Source organism: Benincasa hispida, chromosome 1 (assembly GCF_009727055.1).
Source record: "Benincasa hispida cultivar B227 chromosome 1, ASM972705v1, whole genome shotgun sequence".
In the NCBI taxonomy this organism is placed as follows: domain Eukaryota; kingdom Viridiplantae; phylum Streptophyta; class Magnoliopsida; order Cucurbitales; family Cucurbitaceae; genus Benincasa; species Benincasa hispida.
The window spans coordinates 57,818,771-57,832,629 of record NC_052349.1 but is presented as its reverse complement, the minus strand read 5'-3'; the positions used below and the strand labels follow the sequence as shown (position 1 = coordinate 57,832,629).

General features: G+C 34.4%; 2 protein-coding genes across 2 annotated transcripts; one reads left to right on the top strand and one right to left on the bottom strand.

Moving 5' to 3' along the window:
• The first annotated feature begins 411 nt into the window (after positions 1-411).
• Positions 412-7,241, top strand: LOC120081229. The gene is made up of 6 exons (XM_039035942.1): positions 412-579; positions 658-741; positions 876-960; positions 1,630-1,718; positions 6,652-6,763; positions 6,873-7,241. Exons 1-6 carry the CDS (start codon positions 538-540, stop codon positions 7,103-7,105), a joined length of 645 nt encoding a protein of 214 aa, XP_038891870.1. The 5' UTR covers positions 412-537; the 3' UTR covers positions 7,106-7,241.
• Positions 7,242-7,682: 441 nt separating this feature from the next.
• Positions 7,683-9,202, bottom strand: LOC120081221 (GDP-mannose 4,6 dehydratase 1). The gene has a single exon (XM_039035931.1). The coding sequence runs from the start codon at positions 9,038-9,040 to the stop codon at positions 7,925-7,927; it is 1,116 nt and encodes a 371-aa protein (XP_038891859.1). The 5' UTR covers positions 9,041-9,202; the 3' UTR covers positions 7,683-7,924.
• Positions 9,203-13,859: the final 4,657 nt, after the last annotated feature.

Sequence of the window (13,859 nt, the reverse complement as noted above, 5' to 3'; positions counted from 1 at the left end):
CTTTACCCCAAATGTTTTCGAAATTGTTCTCATTCAGTGCACTATAAAAAAAAAGTTCTCTATCAATAATGAACATAAAAATAGTCTACTAAATATGTAAAAATAGTTGTTAATAGACAGAAAAAGAATATATGAGAACTTATACATATTAATGATTTGTGATAATCTACATATAATTATTCATAAACAATAAATATTTAAATGGTTGATAAGTGAATCAACATCTATTAATTTTTTACATCAGTGAAAATTATTTATCAGTGATGGAGGTTTATTAGTGATAAACTATTTACAAAAGAAAATTAAATAGTCATATTTGCAAATTGTTTATTGGTGGGACATATTTTCACAAATTTTGCTGGCCCATCACAATTATCCAATAAATAAATAATTAAATGGCTCGGTTTGAGCTTGAGCCGAAACCGATTTTCGGTCATAGTTGGAGCTTGGGGGCCGTCGACTCCGCTGGCTTTTTCCATCGCCTTGGTTGCATCGGAGCTTTCACTAATCGGAAACTATCTCTGAGGGTTTACAGACATGGGGGCTTCAGAATCCGCACTCTCACGCTCTCAGTCAGCGGTATTGCTTTGTTTCTACATTATCTCTTTGCCTTTTCTCACTTATATCTCTTCTTATTATGTCTTGCTACGCCTGAAGAGGCCAGCTGATGTAATCTCCACCGTGTCGGAGCGATCAGAAGCTGCGGATCCCATCTTGGAGAGACTCAATTCCCTTCAAATCGTAAGTTCAATTTATTACCTCTCTTCAAACTCCCTTTTCGTTTTGAGACTTCATGATTATTGCACCTAATTTCTTTGAGTTTGTCGAACTTTTATCTGCATTTGGAATTTTATTTGGATTATTTCGTATTGTAGACAACACCGATATTGCAGGCACCCCCTGCGGAAGGTAGCCTGACAGATATCTTAGTAAGAAAACCGCCCTCTTCTTCAAATGCTGGTAGGATTCTTAGGGTTGAACTTATAGTTTGTTTATTTACCTTTTGGGTTCTTTAGGTAGGTTATAGCTGTAGATGAATATATAAACTAAAAGCAGTTGACACATTTGTTCATTTTCTCTATTGGGATTGGAAAATTAATTTGAAAAAGAAAGAGTGCATCTCCTCCTGTAATTTTTAACTGTTTGTACAATATGAATCATGCATCCTTGATCCATAGGTTATATATATATTTTTAAGTTATTCTATAGGTTCTATCTTGTAAGATGCATTTACTTTAGGAGAGTTTCCTTTTGAGCTTTTCTTTTTGTATGCCCTTGTATTCTTTCCTTCTTTCTCATCAAAAGTTGTTTATATACACACATATATAGAAAACCTTCATTATGTAGAATATTTTATCCAAGTATGAACCTTCAATCCTTTGTTAATCTTCTAGTCTAGTCAAATGAAGCAACCATTTTGCTAATTTTGGCTTCTTTCCAATTTTATGACTTTCGTTATAGCTTGGACATGGAGATCATTGAGACCATTTCTTAGTTAGTTATTGTTATCATTCCTATAAGAAAAGTTATTGCTATCAGATTATATCCTTTCTGTGTCATTTTATGCCATTACAATATTTTTTCGAACAATGATGCTTGACAGTTCTTTTCCTTTTCAATGTAATGTAGTTACTGTAAATCCTCAAGTGCTTTTGGAGCTCTTCTCGATATACCGTAAGTGGCAGGATGAAAAGGTCCAAGAGATCAACAAAAATCAGGTTTGCTCTATAAAGAAATATTATGATTTTTGTATAATGAATGCAAATGGTTGTGAGTTAAGGCATCTTCTTTCCCTTTTATGCCTATATATATTGTTTCCTTCAATAAGTTATTGCTTTGAAACTCATTATATCACTACATTCTGGCCTAGGGTCACAAAATTATACTTTATTTCAGCTGTTTTTGTTTGAATGCCTCACTATTATAACAGATAAACTAAATTTCAGAAGTACTTCTTGATCATGTACTAAAGCTAACACTAATGCGATTAAATGCTTTTTTCCGCTTTATGACTTCATCTAGAGGCTAGAGGCCCCATGAATGAGTAGAATATAACCATCATTTGTTAGTCTAGTGGTAGTGGAAATATCAAAAAAAGGCCAAAGGGCTAAGAGGTCATAGGTTCAATCCATGGTGACCACCTACCTAGGATTTAATATCCTACGGGTTTCCTTTATACCCAAGTATTGTAGGGCCAGACGGGTTGTCCCATGAGATTAGTCGAGATGCACGAAAACTGGCCTAGACATTCGTAGATTAAAAAAAAAAAAAAGAATATGCTGTCCTGATAGAGTTTGAAATGGGCAACGCCATATTTAACATCCTTCGATGTACTTTTCTCATGATAAATGGGTTTTTCTCCTGTTTTTTCTATTTTTAAAGGAGAAACAATTTCACTGATGAATTAAATAAAGAGAAGATGAAGGGAAAAGTTAATACACCTCGAAGCACCGAAAGGTGTATTACTTGAAAGATCTTCGATCGGAAATTAAAGTAGAAAGACTATAATTGTTAAATGGTATTTACATTTCTCCTTTGATGTAGAAAGAGAAGATGAAGGTAAAAGTCAGCTTTCGGGATAAAAGGAAACAAACTGAGGGTTTTTTTCTTGCACAGCACAGTAAGACGTAGCAGATAATTTCAAAAAGGTCTTTTCACGGATGCCCACGAAGCATTAAATCTAATAAAGGGCCAAAGATCGCTCTCTAAAAACTTTATCATTCCTCTCATCCCAAAGGCCCCACAAAAAGCACATACCCTGGTCTGCCGCAAAGAAAAAGGCTCTTTCCATGAAGAGGGAAACAAGTTGAGGTGGAAGCAACTTCTAATGTGCCCTTGGTTCGTCTAAGCAGTAGAAAGAGGGAAGTTTATTAGAAGAAATCACCCAATAGAAGACAATGCTGACTCTTCAACAGGATTCCATTAGTGTTTCAAGGACGATAGACAATTAGAGGACCATATAGTAGAAGGTACGAAGCTAATTCCCATATCCCCTCAGTCGATGATGCCGCTTTTAGAGTTGTCCAGAGAATGCTTGGAGGAAACGGATGCTGAAATGAGGACATAGCAGATTACGAAGAAGACCCCTCTTCACCTTAAAGTTCATTAGGTCCTTGAAGAAATGAAAATTATGTATTAGACCCATCTCGACAAAAGGCAGTGTGGCAGTAAAAGAGGAAAGCTAGGGACATTACCAATCAGATAAAACCCTTGGAAAAGGAAATTGAAGCAGAGGGTAGTAAGGTAGACATGGAGCTCCCTCCAAAAGAGCTCTTGTTAAGGGGGTGTTTGGCCCATGGGTTTGGAATTAGGGAGATTTGGCATTTAAAGCCAAACCCATATTTGGCCCATCGGAATAAAATGTTTGGGATTAAGAACCAAACTCATGGGTTTGGAATATGTATTTTTAATGAATGTCATATGTTCGAGAAAAATTTCTCTTCATCTCCTACCTCGTCAATGGTCACCGATAGTCGTCGACAACAATCGTCGACCAACTTTCGTTATCTATTGCTGGCAACCGATCGTCTTGATCGTCAACAATCAATCACCTTGACGGTCAGCGGGTGATCTTTTTGATCATCAGCGATCGAGCATCTTGATCGTCAATAACCAACTGTTGTGACATTAACGTCTGACTTGACTGTTGATAGCCGACTATCTTCATTGTTGGTGGGTGACCTTCTTGATCGTTAGTGACCGACCATTGTGATTGTTAACGATCGATTGTAGTGACGGTCAGTGACCAAACGTCGTGACCTTCGACGGTTGATTGTCGTGATCGTCGGCGGCTGACCAGTGCTTTAAAAAGCCTTCTCGAGCGCGTGCCTAGACCCAAGGCATAGGTCTGGCACCTCGCCTTGGAAAGGCAAGGCTCACAAAATAAGGTGTGTCTTAGGCGCACGTCTTTTGTGAAACCCCAAGGCTCAAAGTCATGGGCCTTAGGGCCTCTTTATTAATTTAAAAAATAGTAATAATTAAGGGTCTTCCTTCTTTATTCACTATGGACCATTTGTATCTATATGCATTAGGAAACCTAAAAGAATTGAAGAAGACCATTTGGGAACAAGAAAATGATAATAATGATTTCGAGAAAAGAAATTAAGTAAGCCTAAATGCAAAATTTCTTGTGTTTGGGGTTTTCTTTTCCATATTTTCACTTCAATTATGCTTTTTCTTTTTAATGTAAATATATATAGTGCGCTTCACAAAAAAAGCCCACGCCTTTCTGTGCACCTTGCGCCGTGATGCGCCTTGGGTATTTAAAAACATTTTGACCAATCGACTGTCTTGATCATCGACAATCGACTGATCGTTATGCTATCGTCAATTGGCCATTGTGATCGTGTTCGATCGATGCATGCTTGTCAGTGATAGTCGGCAATTGTTATCGGCATGCTGCCTGTGACCTTTGCCCATTGTCAACTTTTTTCCCCCTCCATTTTCCTTTCTTCCTTCTTTTCCCTTTGGATTTCTCATTCTTTTTCCCTTTGTTATTGTCACAAAAATAAAATAAGAACTAAAAACAAGCTCCCTTATCATAGGATTTTCTCCTCGCTAAAGCGTGGTGTCGATTATGCTAGTCGTGGATAGTTGGATGTTCTATGTCGTCTGCTTCCCACTGCCGATCACTAGGGTTTTATTTATTTATTTTTTTGCTTCTTTTTCTTCTTCTTCCTCTTTTCTCCCATTCTTACTCATTTTTCACACCCTCAAAAACAAAAAATTGACTATTTCATCTAAGAGCTCTAAATGCTGAAATGTTGCATCAATAGTGCTACTTATGGGTCATGAAATTCTCTTCATCGGCCATCGCATACCTACCATTGTTGGTCACCTAATGACGGTTACCAACAATTTTTTTTCTTTCCTCCATCTTCCCTTATTTTTCCCCTTCAATTTTTCATTTCCTTCTTTATTTTTCCACCAAAAAAATATATATATAGTGATTGATGGATTCTGAATGCTATTAAATGCAAACCTTAAATGGAAAATACATTTCATAACTACAATAAAAAAGAAATAAATTAGGAATTTGAAGTAAAACTATCTTTGTTATAAATTTGTTAGTATACTAAATTTCAAACTGGTACTATTTTGTTATCAAAAGATAAATTTGTTATTTAAAAAGAGATATTTTAGAAATCTAAAGATGAACTGAATTTGTTATAAAACTTATTTCAAAGTTATGTTACTTTGTTACTAAAAACTAATTTTTTAATAAAAATAATTAAATCATTGTCATTCCTAAATTATTGTCATGGAAATTAATAGACCAAATGAATTAACTTAATATTACAAAAAAAACGAAGGTAATATAAATTTCATTTTAAAATGGATGGGTTAAAATTTTGGGAAATTCTTATAAATAGAAAAATCTAAAAAAATATTTATACTTTATAGGAAAAAGTTTCAAAAGTACTGCTATAAAGTGTAAATATTTTTAAATATTTTTCTATATTTGAAAAGGCCCCTAAAATTTTCTTTCAAAGTTATCATAAAAATTAATCCAAGATACGAGGTTATACAGTCCACAAATCAACTCTAAAAAATTAGGAGGAAAAAAAAATAGATTATCCAAACTCATGCTTATATCCTAACACAAGCATTTGTGATTCCCAGGCTTCAAAATCCCCTCAAATAAGTCTCAGGCATTTGATTTCTAGGCTTTTTATTCTGAACCTGCACCCCAAACGCCCCTCAAAGAATAGTACTTTCACTTGGTCTGTGTTTAGAGGAGCTCCTAGCTACTCATATTGAGTCTTTGACAGCTTTCTAGTTTCTCAGAGTTGGGTTGATTACTTTAAAGAGGTGGAATTGGTCAAGTTCTCAAGAATGACTTTCAATCATTGTCCAATTCTTTAAGACTTGGCGACTGTTTTTGGGGTCCTTCCCCCTTCTGTTTTGAAAATATCCGGTTAGATCACCCTCAATTTCTAGCAAAAGTAGAGGTCTGGTGGAATTTTATGTAATTTCAGGGTTGGCCAGGCTATGCGTTTATGGACGAATTGAAAGGTCGGAAAGGTTTTCTAAGGAGCTGGAATTCAACATGTCACTTGTTTCCTCTTTGCTTTGATTTTATAGACATTTTGTAAATATTCTATAGGTTTAGGGTTTAGGTTTGTAGGCTTGGTTTTTTGTGTGGCCGTCCATTCTTTTATTTTTTCTCAAGGAAAGTTATTTCCCATAAAGAATGTCTCTTTAAGTCAATTCTATGATTTCTAATCGTTGGGAGGCTAACATGAGTTAATGTCGGTTGGACAATTGTAGCTATTTATTTCTCCAAAGGGAACCTTTCTGAGGTTCTTGTACGGCTTCTTTTCAGTCACATCTTGTACTTTCCATTTTCACATTCCTTGATGAAAGTTGTCCTCTACCATTTACATTTTATTTTTAAAGAATAATCTAAAATCTGGATGCAGTACATTTTTACTTTGGCTAGGCGAGAATCAACCTTGCTATATATATCTAAACTACCGGAATCGCCAATTGCCATTGCTTTTGTATAGACATTTCAGTTCTTTAGCTGATCAGAAAATCATATTATTCTTGACAGGTATTTACCACACTGCTGCCTTGTTATGGTTCTTCCATTTGAAGAATTGGAAGGATTTGTTGTGCATGAACTTAATTTGGTGATACTTGTTGTAGGAAGATATTGAGAACAAGATTGAAGTCACAGATGCTTTGGCTGTTAAACTTCTTCAACGCTTAAATTTTTCTGTTTCTGCAGTGAAGTCAGCATCCCAACATCTATCAGAAGGTACCGATACCATTTTTTTTCCCTCCATTTTTTAAAAGATTGGTTCGTAAATGCTAGTGTTTCACAAAGTAAATGTACTATTCTCTGCCTTTGGATGTGTGTAATGTAGTTCACTCACTGGAAGTGGAAATCGGTGAGCTTAAGGGAAGATTGACAGAGGTTATTAGTAATTGCGATGCATTGTGCAGAAGAATTGCCTCAGAGGGTCCGGAGTCTCTTCGGTCATCCATCAAACCATTTGTTGTCGCCACGGCCGACTCGGGGTCTTCCTGCAACTCATCTTCTGAGCAAGTAGCAGCTTTGAATACAAATCAACATCCCCAAGAACCTAAATTAGATTGATTCATCATTGGAAATCACTTTGTAATACAAGAACAAAGCACTCCATTGCAAAAGAAGGTAGATATAAATATGCCAATTCTTGATACATTGGATTTACACCATCCATCTTCAACATACATAATTTTCTTTTTCAGCATTCATACAGTGTCAAATTTTCTGTTTACAGCAAAATTAGGCTGTTAATTGAAAAAAAAAAAAAAAAAAAATCTAAAGCAGTGTTCCAAAATCTAGGACCGCTGACCGTAGGTAGCTCTTTGAAAGGTCACCGCCTGACCGGCCGACTGGCCAGCCAGGCAGAGGCCACAGCCACATTATGAGGACATCTCTCTGGCCCTGTCGTCCCCTGGAAGTTCCCCACCGACGTAGCCTTCACTTGCTTGTTAAGATCCATCTTCTAGAGCCAGAACTATATGACCCATTTCAATAAATCACATTGATTGAAGATTGGTACTGTCGGTGCTTAATTAAGCTCGCTCTTGGCCTGAATTTAGAAGTGTTTTAAATGTTGGTTTGTCCGAAACTCCATTTAAAAATAATGCAATCGGGAATTTTGGATTCGCGAAGAGAACGCAGAAGAAAAAAAATTAGCTAGTGAAGTGTATTTATTAATAATATTTTCTGAGTTGAGAACAGATGTAATAACTGACTGTGAAAAGAACTTTATATTTGCTTAAATAACACAAAGGAAAACAAAGACAATGAATTCTGAAAATCGAGCTATGTTACTCTATTCAATGAAGTTGCATTGAACATTAAAGATCGGGCAATTTGCAGCGTACAGTAGTTTTTCTGGGTTGGCTCTATCTGATCTGATGCATTTCAAGGTTGCTGCTGAGCATCCATATAGCCAGCGTCAACCAATACTTTCTCCCGCTTGGCTATTTCAATGTCTTCATCCACCATCATCTTCACAAGCTTCTCAAATCCAACCTTTGGTTTCCATCCCAATACCTTCTTCACCTTGCTTGCATCACCCTTCAGATTATCAACTTCCGCCGGCCGGAAGTATCTCTTGTCGATCACCACATGATCTTTCCAATTCAATCCGACATACCCAAATGCAACCTCCAAAAACTCCTCCACCGTGTGTGATTCCTCCGTCGCAACCACGTAATCATCGGGTTGATCTTGCTGCAGCATCATCCACATAGCTTCCACGTAGTCCCCTGCAAAACCCCAATCCCTCGACGCCTGCAGATTCCCCAAAAACAACTTGCTCTGCAATCCAATCTTGATCCGCCCTACAGCTCGTGTGATCTTCCTCGTCACGAAATTCTCTCCCCTGCGTGGCGATTCGTGGTTGAATAGTATCCCATTACAAGCGAAGATCCCGTACGCTTCACGGTAATTAACAGTATACCAATGCGCAGCACATTTCGCTGCAGCATAAGGGGATCGAGGATGAAATGGAGTCGTCTCCGACTGAGGCGGCGGCGTAGACCCAAACATTTCTGACGATCCCGCTTGGTAATACCGAATGTGGCTACGGCCAGTAGCAGAAATGTGAGATCGAACGGCCTCAAGCAGACGGAGAGCACCAGTGGCGACAACATCAGCAGTGTAATCCGGAATTTCAAAAGAAACAGCAACGTGAGATTGAGCAGCGAGATTATAAACCTCATCAGGGAGAATGATATCGAGCCATCGACGGAGAGAGGAGGCGTCGGTAAGGTCAGCGTAGTGAAGCTTCATTCGAGCCTTATGAGCATTGTGAGGATCGATATAGATGTGGTTGATTCGCTGAGTGTTGAAGTTTGAAGATCGCCGGATCAATCCATGGACTTCGTAGCCCTTCTCGAGAAGGAACTCGGTGAGGTAGGAACCATCCTGACCAGTAATGCCAGTAATTAAGGCCGTCCGGCGCTTCTCCGCCGGATCGGCGGCCTTGCCGTTGGTATCGGAGGCGGATCTGGTACCGTCGGCAATGGATGCCATTAGAAATGAAGGCGATTGATGAGTCGGATCTGGGAAAAATCAAAATCAAAAGAAGGGAGAGAAGTGAAGAATGGGGGAAAGAGGGGAAGCTCTAATTATAGTAGCCGCGTCTGGGAGAAAGGGTTTGAATCCAGTGAGGGCGAGTGGCACGCACTTCTTGCTTTACACAGCTGGGTTACCCAGTCAAAACGTGCCACCTCAGATCTGTGGAGGGCAATATTGTCCTTCAACTTTTTATAATTTAGTTGATGAAAACCGGCGTAATCTTAATGAAATTCTAATAGGCCACAATCATAAATGTAATTGAATTGTTTTTACCATGTTTACTTCAAATTATGAATTTTGTCACATTGACTGGTATCTCATATTTCTCATGTTGTGATTTTCAGAAGCAATTGGATTGAGCATCATCTACTCATCAATCTGTTTGTTTTATTATATATTTGGAAGTGGATCGTAGATGTCAATAAGAGGGCAAAACTCTAAATGAACAACACTAAAGGAAATCAAATGGAACTCACTTTTCACAATACCATTCATTTATTAGGATTGACTAAATGTGGCCTTAAATTTTGCTATTTAATCATTGGATGGTCAATACTCTATCTCAGTAGACTTCAATTTGATGCATTAATATAAGTTTTAGACTTAGGTTGGGTATTGGTAACCATGTTTTTAAAATCTTGCTTTGGTTTTAGTTTACTTGTAAACGCATTTGATGATCCAATACATATAGGTGTAATGTAAGGAAGGTTTTTATTGTGGGTAAATTAATTTTTAGTCCTGGTTTAGTTTGTAGGCTTCAAGGACATGAAGTCTCAATGTTTAGAAAATGTTACATCTTGATTTTGGTTTTGAATTGATAAGATTGTTTAAAATTAAATGATAATAATAATAATAATGATAATAATTTTAGAAAGAACAAAAATGTCCCATTCAAAACAAAAACCAAATAAAATTTAAAAAATTGTAAGAAAAAAGGGGAGAAAGTAATGGCTAAGAATTTTCCTGTAGCAAAGTTTATAGTTGATGAGACTCTATCGCTGATAAAGTTCTATTCTTAATAGGCTCTATCAATCATGAATTTTAATTTTGTTATTTTGGGTCTAATTACCATAAGATCTATCCAAAATAATAATAATAATAATAATAATAATAATAATAATAATAATAATAGTATATATATTTTTTATCTAGCTGAGATACCACTGACATCTTTTCTATGAGGGTTTATTTTTACCCAAATGGAACTAGGGATGTTGACAAAACAGAGCCACGAAAGATGTTCTCCAACTATGAATCACAGATACTTTATGTGAGGCAAAAAATACATGTATTGAATACTGATACTTCCAGATACTTCTCAGATACTTCTCATATACGTATCTGACACGCGATTTGATGTATCTATTTCTATGCGTACTTAGAAAAAAGACAAGTAACTCATCTAAACTTTCACAATCTAAAATTAGGCAACATATTTAAAAAGATTCACTACTTGAGTCCAAAACTAAAAGATAAATAAATAACAGACCAAACCCTCGACTAAAATCATCTAATCTCCATCTTCACATTTGAGTCCCCACAAAGTCCACCAAAATATAAACCATTTGGATATCTTCAACAATAAATTCTTCGTTTATCTTCATACTTCTTCCTCTAATCTCCTTCTTCTTTTTCTTTGCAATATGAGTCACTTTTCTATTGCATTTTATTAACCATTGTACTTCAATATCTTAGATGTTGCTTTTTTTGTATTGTATTTTAGTGTTTGTATTCTATTTTGTGCTAATATTATTAACTTGTATGCTAAATTTATCTATATCCTAGATTTTTTTAAAGAAAAAGAAAATGTATCTTCAACGTATCAATATCTCGTTTTTTAGAAATATATATATTAAAAAATATATAAAAAAAATGACGCATCCTTATATGTATCCATATCTTAGTTTTTTAGAAATTGACGAATCGATCTGTGTGCTTCATAGTACTCCAATTTATTTTCTCGTTCCTTCCAAATAGTATTTTTTTTATCTCATTTTTTTTTTATATATATTTGTAAGTGTTCAGACCAGTTTACACACATCTCGATTAATTTCATGGGACAATCCATTTGATTCTACAACATCTGGATGTCAAGGAAATCTATAGAATATTTAAATCTTAAGTAGGTAGATGTCATCTACGTAGGACTTAATCTCAATGAAACTAATGGCCAAATCTTTTTTTAATTAAATAGTTGATTTCTCAAGAAAACTCTTCATTCAAAAGGTTCTCTATACGAAAATCCCCATTTAAAAGTCTAACTAAAACATGCAACTCAAATTCTGCTTTGATTAAGTAAAAATCCGTTGGTGGATTTGTTCGATTTTGTTGATGTTGTCGATTTCAATTCAGATTTGTTTGATGTTATATAAACACATACCTACCTACATGCATATATATCGTATAACACATGAAATTGATCGTATGCCCTTGACGTTTCTCTACTAAATAAGATGAAAATTGACATATAATGGCTCATGCCTTAATGTTAGAACGTCTCATACTTGATATTATTTATAATGTCGATGTCAAAATTTGGACAAGAGAAGTGGAGATGTTCACATGACACCAACTTTGAATTTATTCGAGAGTAGGATTTCAATTACCTCATATGAAGCTATGATGTATTTATAGAAGCGATTGACTAAGGTTGTTCCGACAAGGTTTTGTATTTGGATAGGGTTGGGTTGAGATGGAGCAACTTTTCCTAGGCCCATTTTGGTCTTAGGGTAATGCTTTGGGCCAGTGCATGAGTGGGACATGTCCTATTTTGCGACCTTGGCCGAGTACATTAACTTGGAATTTGACTTGAACAAACCCTCTTCCCTAGGCTCATTTTGGATCTATGATGCTATTTTTTTTTTTTTGCATAAATCTTGTTATTTTTCCGATTTTGTTGCTTCTATTACTATTTTATGTCGATTATAATCTTTGTTCCAAAATCACTCATAACATACAATATTATTCACACAACTTAACATAGAAAAATTGATTATGTAAATGATTTTAATGACAAATTTTAAAATGAAATAAATGGTAAAAAAAATATTAAATCTTCTAATATTATCAAATAATATCATGTATATTTTTTAATTATGGTCCATTTTTATCTTTTATTTTTAATAAAAAAAAAATATTTTTTTGGAACAAATCAAAATTCAAGGCTATTTTTTAAAAATAAGTTTCAAAGTTAAAAGTATAAAAATGAAAATTACAAAGTTTAGAGGTTAATGGCAACATATTCTAAATATTAATTTTTAAAGGGAGGTCAACTTTTAAAGTCTTTGATTGCATGGTCAACATTCAATTGCGAAACTTATACACTTGGTTGTGTTTGATTTCTCTAAATATTAATTTTAGTTTTATTTATTTGTAAAATTTGATGCTAGATCCAATATACATGACTTACGGCATAAGTAAGAGAGGATGGTTTTGAGGAGGTCGTCTTGTAGTGTTTAAAGATCCAAGACAAAAAAATAATAATAATAATAAATAAAAAAGGTAATAATTTCTAATTTATAAGAATGTAAGCAAGTTACCCTGGGAGGGGTTAATAATTAATTATATAAGAACGTTGGTAAAGAATTGTAAATATAATAACATCTATTTATGATAGACTCCATCATATATTATTGTTAAAATTCTACCGACGATATGGTCTATTTACTATTAGACTCCAAGGGCTAATCTAAATTTTACAATATCTATAAATTCTTTTGAAGTATGTTATATCTATTAATACTTTGACTTTAATTACTATATTTGTAACTATATATTGTTCAAATGGAATCGACAAATCAATTTTGAAGTAGAGAAAAAAAATTGATGCCAAAGTGAGCACAACTCAACTTGCATGCAAATATGTTAGTGGCAAAAAAGGTTTGTGGTTTGAATCTCTTTATACCTAAATATTGCTCTAAAAGAACTTTTAAATGTTTCAACAATTCTCTAAAACTTTTTTAAAAAGAATTTAAAATATCTTTACCATTAGTTTGAATGAAAATTATAGGTACTTTGCTCAAAAATGTCTTGAAACTTTTAAAAGTTTGAATACCATTAAACTTTTAAAGGTATTAGTATCGTTCATTTTCTCTCTCCTTCAATCTATGACTTAACATTAACACTTTCATTTTTTTCCTCCCTTCTTAAATACTCTTTTACTTCCTTCTAGCATGAGGGAAAAGAAAGAAAACTTATGCACTACCAAATTTGTAACGACGATGACTTTGTTGATAATTTTTGTAGTTCATACTAGTCTATTTATTATAATTAGTTATGAATATTTCTCTCGGTCAAGGTGATTCATCATTTTGTTGAGTTCTGAGGAAAAATCCATGTTTTGGAACATTTTAGAATTTAATTTGATTTTTGAAAAAAAAATGTAATATACTAACGACAAAAACATTCTAAAACTTTTTTTTTCAGAGTTATCTAATGTAGCTTTTGAGAATTTTAGACATGTTCTAAATGAAAAACTAATAATTTTTGTCCATATACTAATGATAAGAGCATTCCTTAATATTATTTTTTAAAGTTCCAGAGTTTAGATTTTTGAAAGTTTTGGGTACTTTAAATAAAGTACTAATGTTTTCTATCTAAGACTAATGGTACGAATATATANTTATATATATATATATATTCGTACTTTAAGGGTATATTTAAATACCCTTTTGGTCAATGTACTTTGTTCAATTTTAGTTCTACTTTCAAATATCCAATTTAATTCATATATTAGTCATCCAAAATTAATTTTTATCAAAATTGGTTAAATAAT